Here is a 19372-nt window from a genome sequence, read left to right as displayed (position 1 = left end):
CTAACACTGGACAACTCCAACAATGGTTACGCTGCTTAATCCCAAATTCTTTTTATTGGATCTTGCCAAGTGCCTAATTATGCATGAGCCATATCTCCTCAGGAACTGTGACACACAAAATGTGCCAACTACCCCAGCTCTCTTCTTTTAAACTCTCACTCCCTCTACACAATCTGATGTCTCCTCGGGAACTGGCACACAAAAGGTATATATATATAGTCACAAGGCACTATAAGAAGGATATTTATGGCATGTCATTGTAAATCACTGATGTGACATCACCAAAAATACTTCTTCAATTCTGTTTGCTGTAGCACATAGAGACACTGATTAAATAACAACACACAGAAAATGCTGGAGGAATAAATAAATTCCAAATAAACTGATTCCTAAGCTCTGGAACCTGGGCCTTAGCACTCAGATCTGCAGCTGGATCTTCAACTTCCTCACAGACAGGACCTAGGCTGTAAAAATAGGGGACAAGCTCTCCTCTACAATCACTCTGAGCACCGGTGCCCCAGAAGGCTGTGTACTCAACCCCCTGCTGTACTCACTGTACTCCCATGATTGTGTAGCCAAGTTTCCATCAAACTCAATATATAAGTTTGCTGATGACACAACTATTGTAGGCCGTATCTCAGGTAAAGATGAGTTTGAGTACAGAGAGGAAATTAAGAACCTGGTGGCATGGTGCGAAGACAATAACCTATCCCTCAATGTCAGCAAGACGAGGGAGTTGATTATTGACATCAGAAGGAGTAGAGGACCGCACGACCCAATTTACATCAGTGATGCGCAAGTGAAACAGTCAAAAGCTTTAAGTTCCTCGGGGTCAATATCACAAATGACCTGACTTGGTCCAACCAAGCAGAATCCACTGCCAAGAAGGCCCACCAGCACCTTTACTTCCTGAGAAAACTAAAGAAATTTGACCTGTCCCCTAAAACCCTCACTAATTTTTATAGATGCACCGTAGAAAGCATTCTCCTAGGGTGCATCACAACCTGGTATGGAAGTTGTCCTGTCCAAGACCAAAAGAAGCTGCAGAAGATCGTGAACATGGTGCAGCACATCACAGAAACCAATCTCCCGTCCGTGGACTCACTTTACACCGCACGCTGTTGGAGAAGTGCTGCCAAGATAATTAAGGACCCGACCCACCCAGCAAACACACTTTTTGTCCCTCTTCCCTCCGGGAGAAGGCTCAGGAGCTTGAAGACTCGTACAGCTGGATTTGGGAACAGCTTCTTTCCAGCTGTGATAAGACTGCTGACGGATCCTGACCCGGATCTGGGCTGTTCCCTCCAAATATCCGGATCTGCCTCTCGGTTTTTTTGCACTACCTTACTTCCCATTTTTCTATTTTCTATTTATGATTTATAATTTAAATTTTTAATATTTACTAATTTTAACTATTTTAAATATTTTTAATATTTAATATTTATAATCCAGGGAGTGTGAAGCGCAGATTCAAATATCGCTGTGATGATTGTATGTTCTAATACTAATTGTTTGGCGACAATAAAGTATAAAGAACTCGGCAGGTCAGGTTGCATCTATGGAAAAGACTAAACAGTTGACGTTTCGAGCCAAGGCCTTTCTCAGGACTGAGAAAGAAGGGAGGAAGTGTTTGAATAAAAGGTGGGGGAAGGTAACAAGGCTAGTTGGAAAGTGATAGGTAAAGCCAGCCAAGTGGGAAAGCTCAAGGGCTGGAGAGGAAAGGATCATGGACAACAGGAGAAAGGGAAGGAGGAGAGAAGTAATAGGCAGGTGAAAAGAATTATAAGGCCAGAGTGGGGAATTTGTTCACCAGAAGGAGAAAGCAATATTCATACCGTCAGGTTGGGGAGTACCCAAACAGAATAAAAGAGGTTTCTCCTCCACCTTGAGTGTGGCTTCATCTTAGCACAAGAGGAGGCCATGGATTGACATGTCAGAACAGGAGTGGGAATGGGAATTAAAATGTTTGACCACCATGAAGTCCCGCTTGTGGTGGATGGTTGGAGGTGCTTGATGAAGTGGTTTCCCAATTTACGACAGGTCTCACCAGTATAGAGGAGGCCGCGTTGGGAGCACCGGACACAATAAACGACCCCGGCAGATTCACAGGTGAAGTGTTGCCTCACCTGGAAGATCTGTTGGGGCCCTGAATGGAGGTGAGGGAGGGGGTGTGTGGGCAGATGTAGCAGGGATACAGTAAGTACTTGGAGGGAGATTAGTGTGGAGGGATGAAATGTCCAGGGAATCATAGAGGGAGCGATGCCTCCAGAAAGTGGGGGGGTGGAGGGAGAGGTAAAGATATGTTTAGTGTAGGGTCCCTTTGGAGATGGGGAATGTTGCGGAGAATAACATGTTGGATGCGGAAGCTGGTAGGTAAGAACAAGAGGAACTCTATCACTATTTCAGCAGTGGGAAGATGGGCTGAGCACGGATGTGTGAGGAACAGAGGAAATGTGGCTGAGAGCAACATCTTATGTACAGTTTTGGACATTCTGTTGTCGGAACGATGGCATTTAAGCTGGAAAGTATGTGGAAGCAATTTACCAGAAATTTTGCCAGGGCTTGAGGACTACGTTATAGGGAGAGATTTAGGAGGCTAGGATGTTATTCCTTGGATCATAGAAAACTGAGAAAGGACCTTATAAAGCAGGGGTGGCGAACCTATGGCACATGTGCCCAAGCTGGCAAACATAAAAATTTTGTCGGTACACGTTACACAGTGTTACCCCTCAATTCTCTTTATTGCCTCATTTATTTCAATGTGCTTCTGTTATGAACAGTAAATCAATGAATACACATAAATTTGAAACAGGACTCATCCTTTCTTTCCTTAAAAAATCCATAATTACTGTTCCTAATTCATTAATCAATGATAATCTCTGCTCAAAATTACCATGGCATGTGAGAGAATTTTTTGGAAGATTATTGCCATTTTGGCACACACTCTCAAAAAGTTTTGCTACCCATGTGTATAAAATCATAAGGGGCAGGGACAGGGTGAATGCACAGTGTCTCTTCCCCCAGGGTTGGCGAATTAAGAACTAGAGGGCAGAAATGTGAAAAGGATCTGAGAGGCAACTTCTTCATCAAGAGGATGGTTAGTATGTGGAACGATCTGCCAGAAGAAGTGGTCGAGACAGGTACATTAACAACATTTTAAAAGACACCTGGACAGGTATAGGGAGATAATGACAGGTACACAGATAGGAAAGGTTTAGAGAGATATGGACAGGTACACGGATAGGAAAGGTTTAGAGAGATATGGACAGGTACACGGATAGGAATGTTTAGAGAGATATGGACAGGTGCAGGGATAGTAAAGTTTAGAGGGATATGGACAGGTACACGGATAGGAAAGGTTTAGAGAGATATGGAGAGGTACACGGATAGGAATGTTTAGAGGGATATGGACAGGTACACGGATAGGAAAGGTTTAGAGAGATATGGACAGGGACACGGATATGAAAGGTTTAGAGAGATATGGACAGGGACACGGATAGGAATGTTTAGAGAGATATGGACAGGTACAGGGATAGTAAAGTTTAGAGGGATATGAGCCAAACACAAATAAATGAGATGGTGGACACCTTTACTGGCACGGACAAGTTAGGCCGAAGGGCCTGTTTCTGTACTGTACCCCTTTATAACCTGGAGAGAATCATCGAGCTTGGGAAGAGACCCTTCAACCCACCAAATCCGTGCTGTCCATTATCTACCCAGTTACTCAGACAGGAAATGGACAACACAAGAATAGGCCCTACAGTCCACCATTTCTCCTTGGTCAAATATAACTAATGCCATCGGATCCATATCTGTCTGTTCATATATCTGTCTAATTACCTCATAACCATTACTATTGTATACATCCATCATTAATTACAATTTTTTAAAAATTCTCTGCATATTCGTATCACTTCTCCCTTTTTCTACCACTCGTCTGCACACTGGGCAATTTACAGTGGACAATTAACATGCCAACTCACATGGACGGAAGTCTACATGGTCACAGGAAGAAAATGCAGACTCCACAGGGACACTGCACTGCTGGAGGTCGGAATTGAACCTGGGTCACTGGCACTATAGGGCTGAACTAATGTCGGTTTACTATTGTGACATGTACCGTGAAAAACTTGTCTTGCGTACTGTTTTTAAAGATCAATTCATTGCACTGAGGTGGAGCATGGTTAAAAAAAAATAACAATGCTAAATAAAGTATAACAGCTACAGAGAAAGTTCAGTGCAGGTAAAAGCTAAGGTGTAAAACTGTGAAGTCAAGAGTCTCTCTTATAAAGATAAAGATTAGCTTTATTTGTCACATTTTGTAATCGAAATATCAAAGCGTACAGTGAAATGCATCATTTGCATCAAATCAATTCAGTGAGTATTATGCTGAGCAGCCCGCAAGTGTCACTATGCTGCTCATGCCGACATCGCATGCCCACAAATCACTATCCCTAACCACATGTCTTTGGAATGTGGGAAGAAAGTGAAGTACCCAGAGGAAACCTGTGGGGTAACAGGGAAAACAGACAAATTCCTTACAGACAACGGTAGGAATTGGAATCTCTTACTAGCTCTTCCTTCAGTTAGTCCTGACGAAGGGTCTCGGCCCAAAGCGTCGACCATACCCCTTCCTAGAGATGCTGCCTGGCCTGCTGCGTTCACCAGCAAATTTGATGTGTGTTGGTAGGAATTGAATCCCATTCTTATAGCTAGTGTGCTGTAAAGCATTGCGTTAACTACTGTGGTACAGTGCACTCCCCCTCCCCAAGAGGTCCCTCCAACAGTTTGATAACAGCTGTCCTGAGCCTGGTGGTACACAATTTCATGCATTTGTATCTTCTACCCAACGGAAGGGGAAGAAGAAAGAACGTCTGGGGTGTGCGGGGGCTCTTCGATTGTGCTGGCTGCTTCACCGAGCCACTGAGAAATTAAGACAGAGTCCATGGAAAGGAGGCTGGTGTCCCTGAAGGGCTGATGATTGAAATCAAGGGAAATAAATTGGATTGATGCCATACTGTAGAAGGCCATGTGAAAATACCCACCGAGTCTGAACCAGCATCCTGAAAAGTAATTCCATCAACCCTACGTTCATGCTGACCCTTTTCTGCTGATCCCCTCTCTCAGCACTCGGTTCGTTGCATTCTCTGCTTCAGTGATTCAAATACTCGCCTAGATACTTTTTCACTTGTCTCTGCCTCCACTACCACTTCAGGCAGTGCATCCCCTCTGCCTCCGGGTGAGAAGGTTCTTCCAATGTGTGTGTGGGTTAATGTGTGTTCACTCTTGGCAGGTCCAGTTGAGGGCGCTTTGGGTTATGGCCTCCGAAGTGATGGCTGCAAATGTGCCACTGTGTGCTGGCCCGGCCCAGCTCGAAGGCAAGACTAAGAAAAAGAAGAAGCGAAAGAGGCAGCAGGAGGGGAACAAGGGTGAAGAGGATCATCTGGAGGTCCAAGCTGAGATCGAGGGCCTCACCAAAGCCGGGAGCCGGGCCCTGGCCCGGGAGCAGCCAGAGGAGGCTCTGGTCTCATTCAAGAAGGCCTTTCTTATCTCGCTCGACACAGCTGAACAGAGTGTGCAGAGGGCCTGTGCTTTCAACCTGGGTGCTGCCTATGTGGCCTCAGGCAGGCCGGCCAAAGGCCTGGACTTCCTGCTGAGGTCGCAGCCGGCCGAGGGTGGGGAAAGGCAGGGCGACCTGTACTTCAACCTGGGGATAGCTCACGAGGGGCTGGGGGACCTGGAGAGTGCTGCTGAACACTACCAACAGGCCCTGGCTCACTATCGGGCCCAGCAGCCGCAGGGAGAAGCGGACACCTGCATGAAGCTGGCCAGCTGCCGGGTAAGGGCAGGGGCTCTGGCCCAGGCTGGCCAGTGTTTCCGGAGGGCAGGCCAGCTCTACCGGCAGGGGGGCAGCCCAGACCTGGCCGCCATCGCCCTGAACGAGGCCGCCAGACACATGCTGCAGTGCCGGCAGTTCACGGCCACCGAGATCACCCAGGTGTTGAACGAGTGCCGGACCATTTCTGGGAACATTCAGAACAAAGCCCTGCTTGGTGAGTGCTCGATCAATGTGTTTATTAAAGTCAAAGTGGAGTTTACTGTCATATGCTCAGGTACAAAGAAAAACTTACTCGTGGCAGCATCACAGGTACACAACATCAGCAAAGAAAGCAGTCCTGATGAAGGGTCTCAGCCTGAAGCATCAACTGTTTATCCCCCTCCATAGAGTGGCAGGGGAGGGTGGGGAGAAATAATCGGAAGTTCGAGAAATTCATGTTCATTACATCAGGTTGGAGGCTACGCAGACAGAATGTGAGGTGCTGCTCCTCCAGCTCAAGAGTAGCCTCATTTTGGCAGTAGAGGAGACCATGGACCAATGTGCCAGTATGGGCCTGGGCAGTGGACTCAAAATGGTTGGCCACTAGGAGATCCTGCTATTGCACAACAAAGCAGACCCCAAGCTATGTAGAGTCCACCGATGTAGAGGAATGAATTCTGTGTAGAGTGTGTATCAAAACCTGGATGTTAAGAACCTTTATTTTAATGTTCCTATTCTCACTGTTTGAAAGGAAAACTCTACAATGACATCGGACTTGGCTACTCGCAGTTGAAGATCTTCTCACTAGCAGCTGAGTGCTTCGAGCAGGCCCTCCCGTACTGCCAACGGGACAACTCGGAGCGCCGGAAAGAGGCTGTGATCCTGCAGAACCTCGGCGCCGTCCACAACACCACCAGTGACTACGGCAAGGCACTGGACTTCCACCAACGTGCGGCAGCCTTGCACGGTGGGGAACTAGCTTCCACGGACTGAGCAGAAATCTCGATGTACCCTCCCCCCCAACTCCCTTATACCATTCTTAGCCTAGCAGGCAGTCCAGGGTTGTCGGAGGTAGAAGGTCATTCCATTACAGGAAGACACAAGCGATTTCCACAGCCGCTGGAAATCTTGAGCAACACACACACACACACACACACACACAATGCTGGAGGAACTCAGGGAGGAAAGTGTGGATGACAAACAGGCCACAAGAGTGAACATCGATTTCCTTAACTTCCAATAAACACTCCAACTCCCACCTTCACCATTTTTTGTCTTCTTCCATTCCGGTGACCCTCACAACCCTTCTCTTCTCCCCCATCATGAATTTCATCCTCATGAAGAGTCCCATCACCTCCCTCTGGATCCTAAACTCTTTATTCCATGGTCCACTGTACTCACCATACTACAAGACCATAAGACATAGATGCAGAATTAGGCCACTTTGCCCATCACGTCATTACATCATGGCTGATTTATTATCCTACCTACCGCCCGTTACGCAGCTGGCATTTAGGGTAGTGACTTATTATCCTTCTCAACCTTATCCTCCTGTATTCTGCCCGTAACATTTGACCCCCTGACTAACCAGGAACCCGTTCAACCTCTGCTATAAATATACTCAGTAACTTGGCCTCCACAGCCATCCATGGCAATGAATACCACAGATTCACCAACCACTGTCTAAAGAAATCCCTTCTCATCTCTGTTCTAAATCAATGTCCCTCTATTCTGAGGCTGTGCCATTTGGTCCTAGACTCACCCACTCTCTGCATCCTCTCTATCTAGGCCTTTAAATATTTGGTAGGTTTCAGTGAGATCCCCCTTTATTTGTTTAAACTCCAGCGAGTACAGGCCCAGAGTAATCAAATGCTTCTTTCATTCCCAGTATCATTCTCATGAACCTTGTCTAGACCATCTCCAATCCACATCTTTTCTTAGATAAGGGGGCCCAAAACTGCTCATAATACTCCAAATGCAGACTGACCAATACCTTATAAAGTCTCAGAATTACTACATCCTAGTTCTTATATAGTAATCTTCTCGAAATGAAAGCTAACACTGCATTTGCCTCCCTTACCACCAACTCAACCTGCAAGTTAACCTTTAGGAAATCATGCACAAGGACTGCCAAGTCCCCTTGCACCTCAGATTTTTGAACTTTCTCCCTGTTTCGAGAATAGTCTACACCTTTATCCCTTCTACCAAAATGCATTTCCATGCACTGTATTCCATCCGCCACTCACCATAGAAACCATAGAAACTACAGCACAGAAACAGGCCCTTTGGCCCTTCTTGGCTGTGCCGAACCATTTTCTGCCTAGTCCCTTCTTTGCCCATTATCCCAATATGGCTAAGTCTTTCTGCAAACACCTTGATTCCTTAACACTACCTTCCCCTACCTTTGTATCATCTGAAAACTTGGCCAGAAAGCCATCAATTCATCATACAAGTCGTTGACATATAATATGAAAACAGCAGTCCCAATACCATGTGGAACACCACTCGTCACTGGCAGCCAACCAGAATGGGCCCCTCTATTCTTTGGTTCCTGCATCAGTCAATTTCTATCCACGGTAATATCTTTCCATGGGCTCTTGTTAAATAGCCTCATGTATGGCACTTTGTCAAAGGCCTTCTGAAAATCCAAGTAAACAACATCCACTCGCTCCCCTTTGTCTATTCAGCCTGTTATTTCCTCAAATGCAGCAGATTTGTTAGGCAAGATTTTCCCTTAAGGAAACCATGCTGACTTTGGCTTGAGTTTACCATGCGCCTGCAAGTACCCTGAAACCTCATCCTTAATAATGGGCTACAACATCTTCCCGACCACTGAAATCAGGCTAACTGGCCTAAGATATTTACCTCTTCCAACTATCACCTCACACCTTCTCACAGCAATCCCCTCCCCTACCCAACCACCTTCCCCCTCACCTGGTCTCACTTATTAGTTGCCAGCATGTAATCCCCCCCCCCATCCCCCCATCTTATTGTGGTTTCGTAACCTTTCTTTCCCATCTTGATGAAGGGTCTCAGTCCAGAACATCGTCGGTTCATTCCCCTGCATAGCTGCTGCCTGACCTGCTGAGTTCCTCCAGCATTCTGTATGTGTTGCTCATTACAGGAAGGGTGTGGGGGGGGGGAGGATTTTGAAGAGGGTGTAAGAGAGGTTCACCAGGATGCTGCCTGGGTTAGAGGGTATGAGCTGTAAGGAAAGGCTGGACAAACTGGGGTTGCTGGGGTTGTTTTCTCTGGAGCGTCCAAATATTTATAAGATTGTGAGAGGCATAGGTACCAAATATTTATAAGATTGTGAGAGGCATAGGTAGACAGCCAGTGTCTGTTTCCTTGAGCCAAAACTTCTAATAAAGTGAGAGGGGGTAGATTCAATCAGTGATTCTTTCCCTCTGTTATCAGATTTCTCAATTGTCCACAAACCCCACCTCATTGTTCCTCTTGTTTTTCACTATTTATTTTGCAATTTATAGTAATTCTATGACTTTGCACTGTGTTGCTGCCACAAAACAACAAATTTCACATCACATAAGACAGTGATAATAAACCTGATTTTGATTCTGAGATATGTGGAGCAGATTTTAAATGCCGTTAATATATCTGCCTCAACTATTTCCTCTGCCCATTCACCTCCTCCCGCACCTCCATTCAGAGTCCCAAAGAGTCCTTTGCGGTGAGACAAACTTCACCTGCAAGTCTGTTGGGATTGTGTTCTGTATCCGGTGCTCCCAATGCGATGGCCTCTACACCGGAGAGTCCCAACGTAGATTGGGGGACTGTTTTGTTGAGCACCTGCACTACGTTCTCAACAAGGAGGATTTCCGGATGGATGACCATTTTAGTTCTAATCCCCATTCCCATTCCGACATGCTGGTCCATGGCTTCCTCTGCTGCCATGATGAGGCCACTCTCAGGTTGGGGGAGCAACACCTCATATTCCGTCTCAATTTCTCTAGTTTACGATAATTCTCCTCTTCCCCCTTCCCTCTTCTTCCATTCCCCACGCTGGCTCCCCTGGTACTTCCCTTTTCCTCACCTACCACCTCCCTTTGGTGCTCCTTCTTCCCTTTCTCCCACAGTTCCTCTCCTCTCCTCTCTTTCCTTCTTTAGCCCTTTATCTTTTCCATCTATCACCTCCCAGTTTCTCTCTTCAATCTCTCCCCTGGCTTCACCTATCACCTTCTAGCTTGTACTCCTTCCCTTCCTCTTGCCTTCTTATTCTGACGTCTTTCCCCTTCCTTTCCTGTACTGACGAAGGGTCTCAGCCCAAAACTGCGACTCTTTATTTCTTTCCAGGGATGCTGCCTCATCTGCTGAGTTACTCCAGCAGTTTCCTCTCATGTTCCTTTTAAATCCCAACTCCTGTACTCAGTGCACTAATTTATCAAGGCTGAGGTGCCAAAAGTTCACTTTTATCAGCCCATCTACCTACCATGCCACTTTCAAGGAATTACAGACCTGTATTCCCAAATACCTTTGTTCTACTGCACTCCACAGTGCCCTGCCGTTTACTGTGTATGTCCCACCCTGGTTTGTCCTCGTAAAGTGCAACACCTCGCACTTAATGATCTATCTCCTATTAGCGCAGCAGCCTTAGGTCACAGAGTCAGCCTTAGGACAGACAGCAAGTAGTCACAGCCTTAACTCTCCAGTGACCACAGCTTCAGTCCTGTCCTCTGGGGCTGCCTGTGTGGAGCCTTTAACTGTGTGGGGTTCGCACATGTCTGCGTTAAAATCCATCTACCACTTCTCAGCCCATTGTTGTAAACCTACCTTGCACTCTATCTTCCAGCTTAATGACACCTTTTGCTGTGCAATTCTAATGGCATAGCTGTGGCAGTTGGGAGAGAAAGGAACTGCATTAGGGGCCATTAAACAACGAGTAGTACTCTCCTCTAGGGCTGGCTATGACTGCAGGGCAGGAATACAGTGTAGGGAAGTGTATGATAATGCACTTTGGTAGAAGGAATAAAGGCATAGGCTGTTTTCTAATCAGGGAGCAAATTCAGACATCAGAGGTACAAAGGGACTTGAAACCTTCGTGCAGGATTCCCTAAAGGCTAACTTGCAGGTTGAGTAAGCGGTAAGGAAGGCAAATGTAATGTTAGCAATAATTTCAAGAGAACTAGAATAGAAACATAGAAAATAGGTGCAGGAGTAGGCCATTCGGCCCTTCAAGCCTGCACCGCCATTCAGTATGATCATGGCTGATCATCCAACTCAGAACCCTGTACCAGCCTTCCCTCCATACCCCCTGATCCCTTTAGCCACAAGGGCCATATCTAACTCCCTCTTAAATATAGCCAATGAACTGGCCTCAACTGTTTCCTGTGGCAGAGAATTCCACAGATTCACCACTCTGTGTGTGAAGGAGTTTTTCCTCATCTCGGTCCTAAAAGGCTTCCCCTTTATCCTCAAACTGTGACCCCTCGTTCTGGATTATCCTCAAACTGTGACCCCTCATTCTGGATAAGAGCAAGGCTGTGATGCTGAGGCTTTATAAGGCATTGGTCAGACCACACTTGAAGTATTGTGAGCAGTTTTGGGCCCCTTGTTTAAGAAAGGGTGCGTTGGCATTGGAGAGAGTCAGGAGGAGGTTCACAAGAATAATTTTGGGAAAGGGTTACCGTATGAAGAGCCTCTGATGGCTCTGGGTCTGTACTCACTGGAATTTAGGAGATTGACGGGGGGGATCTCATTGAAATTTATTGAATATTGAAAGGCATAGGTAGAGTAGTTTTGGAAAAAATGTTTCCTATAGTGGGGGACTCTGGGACCAGAGGGCACAGCCTCAGAATAGAGAGATCCCTTTACAACAGAAATAAGGCGAAATTTGTTTAGACAGAGTGTGTTGAATCTCCGGAATTCATTGCCATGGATGGCTGTGGAGGCCAAGTCATTGGGTATGTTTAAAGCAGAGGTTGATAATTTCTTGATTAGTAATGGCATCAAAGGTTATGGGGATTGAGAGGGATAACAAATCCGCCATGACTGAATGCTGGAGCAGTCTCAATAAGCCAAATGACCTAATTCTGCTCCCACAGTAAGTTTTACGGTATTATGTAGCTTCTCTTGAGCCACATCGATAGCGTTTCTGAATTAACAAAATTCAAAGGATGCTCCTCATCTCTCCTCAGGTTCCCTCGGAAACAGGAATGCACAGGGTCAGTGTTTCTGCAACATGGCCTTCGCTTACAGTCAGCTGGCAGAGCACGAGGAGACAGCTGAGAGTTACCTGCATGCACTGCAAGCTTTCAAAGACACCGGTGAGGGAGCAGGAATACCACAGCACCGTGGGGGATGGTTCAGTATTGATGTCAGGTGGAACAGAGGAGCTGAGCTTGGTGTCTTGCAGAGAACATGAGAGCAGAGTGCTACGTCTCAGAGACTGGATCTCACACAAAATGCTGGAGGAACCGTGGAGGGGAATAAACAGTCAATGATTCAGGCCAAGATCCTTGATTGGGACTGGAAATAAAGAGGAAAGATGCCTGAATAAGAAGTTGGCAGCGGGGGCGGGGGAGTACAAGCTGGCAGGTGATAGGTGAGGGGAGATGAAAGGCAATCTTGTAGAATGCTGGGTGAAAGAGGTAAAGGGCTCAAGGGGAAGGAATCTGATAGAGAGAGAGGAGAGTGGACTATGGGACAAAGGGAAGGAGGAGGAGCACCAGAGAGATTTGATGGATAGGTGAGAAGAAAAGGGGTAAGAGGGGAGCCTGAATGGAGAATGGAAAAAGAGAGGTGGGGGTACAAATTACAAGAAATTGATGTTCAGGCCATCAGGTTGGAGACAGAATATAAGGAGTTGATCCTCCAGTTTGAGTTAGGCCTCGCTGAGACAGCAGAAGAGGCCGTGGACAGACATGTTTGAATGGAAATGGGAAGACCTGTTGAAATGGGTGGCCACCGGTAAATGCTGCCTTTTGTCGCGGACAGAATGAAGATGGTTGATGAAGCGGTCTCCCAATCTGCATCAGGTCTCCATCAATTTCCTCCCGTATTTTCTGTGTGTTGCTCATGATTTCCAGAATCTTCAGAATCTCTTGTGCGTTGGAGAGAGGATAGTTGGCAGGTTGATTGGTCCAAGTGTGTGAATGAAAGATAGAAGCAGGGTGTTGGTGTGTTAAATCATGAAGGGCACAGATAAGGAGAATGTACAGTCATTTTTCTACCAGGGTTAGGAATCAAAAAGGTCTAAGGTGAGAAGGGAGAAATATATTGAGGACCTGAGATGCAACTTTTTCACCCAGAATATGAACGAGCTGCCAGAAGAGGTAGAGACAGGTACATTTCATTTGAAAGAGAATTAGATAGGTACAAGGACAGGAAAGATTTAGAAGTATATGGGGTAAATGTGGGCAGATGGGACCAGCTTAGATGAACATCTTGGTCAGCATGAACCAGCTGGATCAAAGGACCAAGTGTTGTATATCTCTACGGGAATTTGGGGAGAATAAAACAATGTAGGATTACTGTAAAATGGTCAGCATGGACTTGGAGGGTTTTGTGCTGTATGACCTCATGATTCCATGAACATCATGCAAGGTCAGTGGAAGTACAGGAGCAATGTGCGACATCTGACCAAGACTAGTACAAGGTGTTCTAAATGGGTTATTGCAGAAATGTCCAGAGCCTTAGAGGAATTACAAAAGCAGTATTCAACACACAATCTCTTTGACCTCCTGCCATCAGGGCACAGCATTAGAGCCAGTACTGTCAGGCTAGTTAACAGCTTCATCCCCCAGCTGTTAGACTTCTTAACACCCTGATACCACCCAGCACGTACTCTCCAACTCAGAGACACACCCTCATCCGCACTGGTCACTTCTTGTCTTTTATTGCTGCTGCTTCACATATTTGTACGACTGCTTGTTTTATTATAATAGTGTCAGTATCTTTATACTGTCATACGTAAACATGTTCTCGATATTTATTGCTTATTTATTTATATTTTGTTTTTTCTTTCTTTTTGTTTGTACAGTTTATTGTCTTTTGCACATTGGTTGTTTGTCTGTCTTTGTTCTGTACAGTTTTTCATTGAATTCTATTGCGTTTCTTTGTATTTACTGTGAATGCCTGCAAGAAAGTGAATCTCGGGGTGGTATATAGTGATATGTATGTACTTGATTATAAATTTACTTTGAACTTTAAGCATGCACCTTCTACTTTATGTCACCCAGTTGATCTTCAGGCCATGCCACTCTGGGATTTGTGCTAATATTATTTTGTGATCGTACGTGCTGGATTGTAACTGTATGTGCTGTGTGTGACTCTGTGTACTTTGTTTTACACCCTGGCCCCAGGAGAACGATGTTTTGTTTAGCCGTACACATGTGTATGGTTAAATGACAATAAACTTGAACCTGAACTTGAAAATCTCAGAGACAATCGTGGAGCACACACAATGTCTCAGAGTGAATTAAGTAATGCCTTGGGGGGGTATAATGGAGAAATGTGCAGGGGAATTAGCGGCCAGTATACCTGCAACAGTAGACATGGAAGATTAAGGCAAATGGAAATGGGTGGCAAGGTAGTGTAACGGTTAGCTTAACACTTAACAGTGCCAGTGATCAGAAGATCAGGGTTCAATTCCTGTTGCTATATATAAGGACTTTGTACATTATCCCCGTGGCTGCATGGGTTTCCTCTGGGTGCTCTGGTTTCCTCCCACATTCCAAGATGTGCCAGAAGGGTGGTGACACTTTCAGGCTGCCCCACACAATCGGACCTGGTTGGTCATTGATGCATTTCACTGTATGTATGTTTTGATGCTTCAATGTAGGTGTGACAAATAAAGCTAACCTTTATCTTCACGCCGCTAAGTGCAAGGTGGTGTGCTTTAAGTGTCTAATAAGGATAAGATGTACACAGTGTATGTCAGGACCCGAGGCAGTACTGAGGAATAGTAAGACCTTGGTCCAAGAACCTCTGAAGATGGCAGCACAAGTTGATGCAGTGGTGAAGAGAGCATACGAGATACTTTTCTTCATTAGCCAGGGCACAGAATACAGGAGCAGGGCGGTTATGGTCCAACTTTAGAAACCATTGGTCAGGCCACAGCTGGAGCACTGTGTGCAGTTCTGGTCACCAGACTATAGGAGGTGTGTGTTTCCACTGGAGAGGCTACAGAGGAGATTCTCCAGGACGTTGCCTGGGACAGAGTGATTCAGTTACAAGGACAGATAGGAGAAGTTGTGTCTATTTTCCTCCAAGTTCAAGAGGCTGGATTGGATTTGAAAATATGTACAAAATGATAAGGAGTATAGACTGGGTAGGTGGTGGGAAACTTTTCTCTGTGGCAGAGATGTCTAAGACCAGAGGGCATGGGTTTAAGCAGAAAATAATAGCTTTTGAGGAGATCTGCACAGAAATTTAATATCCCCCAGAGGTGGGGTTGGAATCTGGAACACACTGCCTGAGGGGGTGGTAGAGGCAGAGATTTAAACACTTGAATCACAGAGGTAGGGAGAGCTGGGAACTGGGGACTGATCAAATAAGGGTTCTTGATGATCAATTGGACATAGTGGGCTAAGGAGCCTTTGTTCTGTGTCGTGTGGGTCTACAATGACAATGAGATGCGAATAACAGCTATCTACTCTTTTATACCATGAACCCCTATCGTTAACCAAAGGGTCTGTGGACCCCAGGTTGTAAACCCCTGATTTAGTGGAAAATAATCTTAGAACAGTACAGTACAGAAACAGGCCTTTCAGTCCACAATAATTAAACTAGTAATGAAATAGCTAACTAAGTAATCCCTTCTGCCCACATATACCTCCATTGCCAGTGTATGTTTCTAAGAGCCTCTTAACCATCTCCATTGTATTTCCTGCACCAACAGCCCTGGCCTTGCATTACAGAACCTTCCGTGCTCTGTGTTAAAAAAAAAAAGAGAGAGGTGTATTTCTTTATACAGAGCATCATTTGGATATTACCTGTGCATCCATTAAGAGTGGCATGTGCTTTAAAAAATGACACAGATAAAGGTCAGGCAAAGTAAAAGGTAGTAGAGACACAGACCAAGTGGCTAGCACTTTCAAAGTACCAGCACGGAGAAGTGTTGTAAACTTACCACCACACATCTATCCCACTGATAGAATGATTCCCTAGTACAATGAGATAGACTCTTGAGCTCACAATCTACCTCGTTATAATCTTGCTCCTTATTGTCTGTCTGCACTGCACTTTCTCTGTAGCTGCTACACTTCATTCTGCATTTTCCCTAATACTAACTCAATACACTGTTACAACAAGAACATAAGAAATAGGAGCAGGAGTCGGCCATCTGGCCCATTGAGCCTGCTCCACTATTCAACAAGATCATGGCTGATTTGGCCACAGGCTCATCTCCACCTACCTGCCTTTTCCCCACAACCCTTAATTCCCCTACTATGTAAAAATCTATCCAATAATGAAACGAACTGTATGGGTGACATGCAAGGCAAAAGTTTTCCACTGCACATGTGGCAATAAGAAAACAAATCAAGCCTTCAGGTGTTATGAGCACAGGGCAGATGAGGAGCAAGGGGACCCACAGTCTGATAATGGCTTTGATATAGCTACTTCCATAATTTATTGCTTCCCTTTCCCCTCTTGTTCCAAGTGCAGGTGATTCTCATGGACAGTGGCAGGCTTGTGAAGGCTTGGGAGCTGCTAAGTTCCGCCTGGGAGACCCTGAGAAGGCCACGCACTACTACAAACAGGCTTTATCTGCTCTGGCCAAGTCGCAGGTACCTCCATAGCTTGCTTCAAATCTAGCACTTTCCAAGGTCCGGTGACTCAAGGTAAATCTCAAGTTCAAGTTTATTGCCAAAACCAGGTTTATCGTCCTGGACACACAGCCGCAGGGTATAAATGCCATGAATATTTGCTTTTTGCAGCAGCAGCACAGTACATTACAGACATGACATAGATTACATAAACTTAAATTGACTTAATCTAGCATATATATTCAGAACTTCCACAAAACAACAATAAACTCAGCAACATTATTACGTAGAACGTAGAACTCTACTGCTCAGTACAGGCTTGCACCCATGTTGTTGTGTTGATCCATCTAACTTTTCCCTCCGACATGGCCCTTCATTTTTTTATCATCCATGTATCAATGTATCAATCCAGAGTTTCTTAAAGTGCATACTGAGAGAAATATAGTCATAGTCATAGTCATACTTCATTGATCCCGGGGGAAATTGGTTTTCGTTACAGCTGCACCATAAATAATTAAATAGTAATAAAACCATAATAGTTAAATAGTAATATGTAAATTATGCCAGGAAATAAGTCCAGGACCAGCCTATTGGCTCAGGATGTCTGACCCTCCAAGGGAGGAGTTGTAAAGTTTGACGGCCACAGGCAGGAGTGACTTCCTATGATGCTCTGTGTTCCATCTCGGTGGAATGAGTCTCTGGCTGAATGTACTCCTGTGCCCAACCAGTACATTATGTAGTGGATGGGAGACATTGTCCAAGATGGCATGCAACTTGGGACAGCATCCTCTTTTCAGACACCACCGTGAGAGAGTCCAGTTCCATCCCCACAACATCACTGGCCTTACGAATGAGTTTGTTGATTCTGTTGGTGTCTGCTACCCTCAGCCTGCTGCCCCAGCACGCTGCCCCAGCACACAACAGCAAACATGATCGCACTGGCCACCACAGACTCGTAGAACATCCTCAGCATTGTCCGGCAGATGTTAAAGGACCTCAGTCTCCTCAGGAAATAGAGATGGCTCTGACCCTTCTTGTAGACAGCCTCCGTGTTCTTTAACCGGTCCAGTTTATGGTCCAGGAATTAAGGTTTTTCACATGGGTTCAAGAGCCTGATGGCAGTGGGGAAGAAACTGCCCACTTGGTTGAACCATGGAGTGTGGGTCTTCAGGCTCCTGAACCTCCTGCCTGATGGCTCCATCGAGAAGAGGGCGTGGCTCTGATGATGGATATAATGACGATGAGAGCATGACCGAGATTGGGGGTGGGGGGGGGAATCCCTGAGGATGGATGTAAAGATGATGAGATCACACCCCAGATGGTGAAGGTCCCTAATGATGGAAATGGTGATGAATCTCCCTTGGAATGGTACTGAGGAACAAGGAGCAGGAAGATCCTGGATCTTGTTCATATTCTCATCCTTTAGATCACATATGGGCCTTCAGCAAGCTCAGCAGCATGGTTAGTAGAGCTATCAGCTGCTCAGGTGGCCCAGGTTCAATCGTGACCCTCTGTACTGTCTCTCTGGAGCTTGTGTGTCCCTCCCCCACATTAGTGCGATAATAATTGTAAGTTTCCTCCTCGTATACATTAAAGAACATGGAACGGTACAGCACAGGAGCAGAACCCTTCAGCCCACCATGTCTGTGTTGAACAAATTAAACTAGTCCCTTCTGCCTGTACATGATCAACACCCCTCCATTCCCTGAAAGTTCAGCTGTCTGTGCAATGGCCTCTTGGACATCACTGTCGTGGCGTTGCAGCTAGGTTAATGCTTTACAGCACCAGTGATACAAACCATGCTATGTTTTGTGCTGGAAACACAGTGACATTTGTGGCCTGCCCCCAGCACATATTTGGACTGATGTAAAATTGATGCATTACACTGTATTCAAGTACTAAAATCAAAGTCAAGCTTATAGTCAGATACAAAGTCGATTGTACAGGTACAATTAAAAACTGACTTGCGCAGCATCACAAGCACATAGCATCAGATGCACAACATTCACAAGAAAAACATAGATTTTACACAACTTTAACAAGAAAGAACACAATTAGAATATTGTAGTGCAGTGGTCAGATTTGGATGCAACTGTGAGGATAATTCAGCCTGTAGTAGAAATCTGAAGTGCTGCAGATCAGATTTTTGTGAATCTGACACATGACATTAATGCTGGTTCTCCTCTGTGGATCATCTCTTCCAGGAACCCACTGGCTCAGCCCAGGAAAGGATTGTGAACAAGCTGGCAGATGCCATTCAGTATAAACTTTCTCTGAACAGTGCTTTCCCCCACGCCGGGGGCATCCGTCCTGCTATGCCTTTGGTAAGTGATTCACACAGACTATACTGGTTGTGCATATCCATCCAACACTTCCTCCACCTTTGATAAGTGTTGACACCAGCTGACTGTCTACCCTATCTATGCATCTCATAACTTTATTTACTTGTACCAGCCCTCAGATATGAACCCATGGAAATATAAGCCATCATTGTAGTATCTCCCCTCAGTCCCTGATGCACCAGAGAAAATCAACCAGCCTCTCCTTATAGCTGATGCCCTATAATCCAGGCAGCATCCTGGATGAAAATGTAGGTGGGTTTGTGGATGATACCAAGACTGGTGGAGTTGTGGATAGCATAGAAGACTGGTGAAGAATACAGCATGATATAGATCAGTTGCAGATATGGGCAGAGAAGTGGCAGGTGGAGTTTAACCCAGATAAATATGAGGTGTTGTACTTTAGTGGACCAAATGCAAAGAGACCGTATACTGTTACTTAACAGTGTTGCTGAGCAGAGAGATCTTGGGATCCAAATTCATCACTCCTT

The 19372-nt window shown here is 45.5% G+C and overlaps 1 protein-coding gene across 6 annotated transcripts in view; it reads left to right on the top strand.

The window, feature by feature from the left end:
- Positions 1-19372, top strand: part of LOC140207501 (uncharacterized) — a 52102-nt gene that overhangs the window by 10168 nt on the left and 22562 nt on the right. For 5 of the 6 annotated variants that reach the window (XM_072276035.1, XM_072276056.1, XM_072276048.1 and 2 more), the window contains exons 2-6: positions 5294-6053; positions 6570-6785; positions 11971-12099; positions 16442-16563; positions 18747-18866. In XM_072276035.1, coding sequence (XP_072132136.1) covers positions 5318-6053; positions 6570-6785; positions 11971-12099; positions 16442-16563; positions 18747-18866 — 1323 coding nt within the window. In that variant the 5' untranslated portion in view covers positions 5294-5317. The remainder of the gene's footprint in view (positions 1-5293; positions 6054-6569; positions 6786-11970; positions 12100-16441; positions 16564-18746; positions 18867-19372) is intronic. The other variant, XM_072276064.1, reaches the window with a different exon arrangement.

Source organism: Mobula birostris, chromosome 2, assembly GCF_030028105.1.
Source record: "Mobula birostris isolate sMobBir1 chromosome 2, sMobBir1.hap1, whole genome shotgun sequence".
NCBI classification, from domain to species: domain Eukaryota; kingdom Metazoa; phylum Chordata; class Chondrichthyes; order Myliobatiformes; family Myliobatidae; genus Mobula; species Mobula birostris.
The sequence above is the reverse complement of the archived record's forward strand: the minus strand, read 5'-3'. Positions and strand labels throughout refer to the sequence as shown.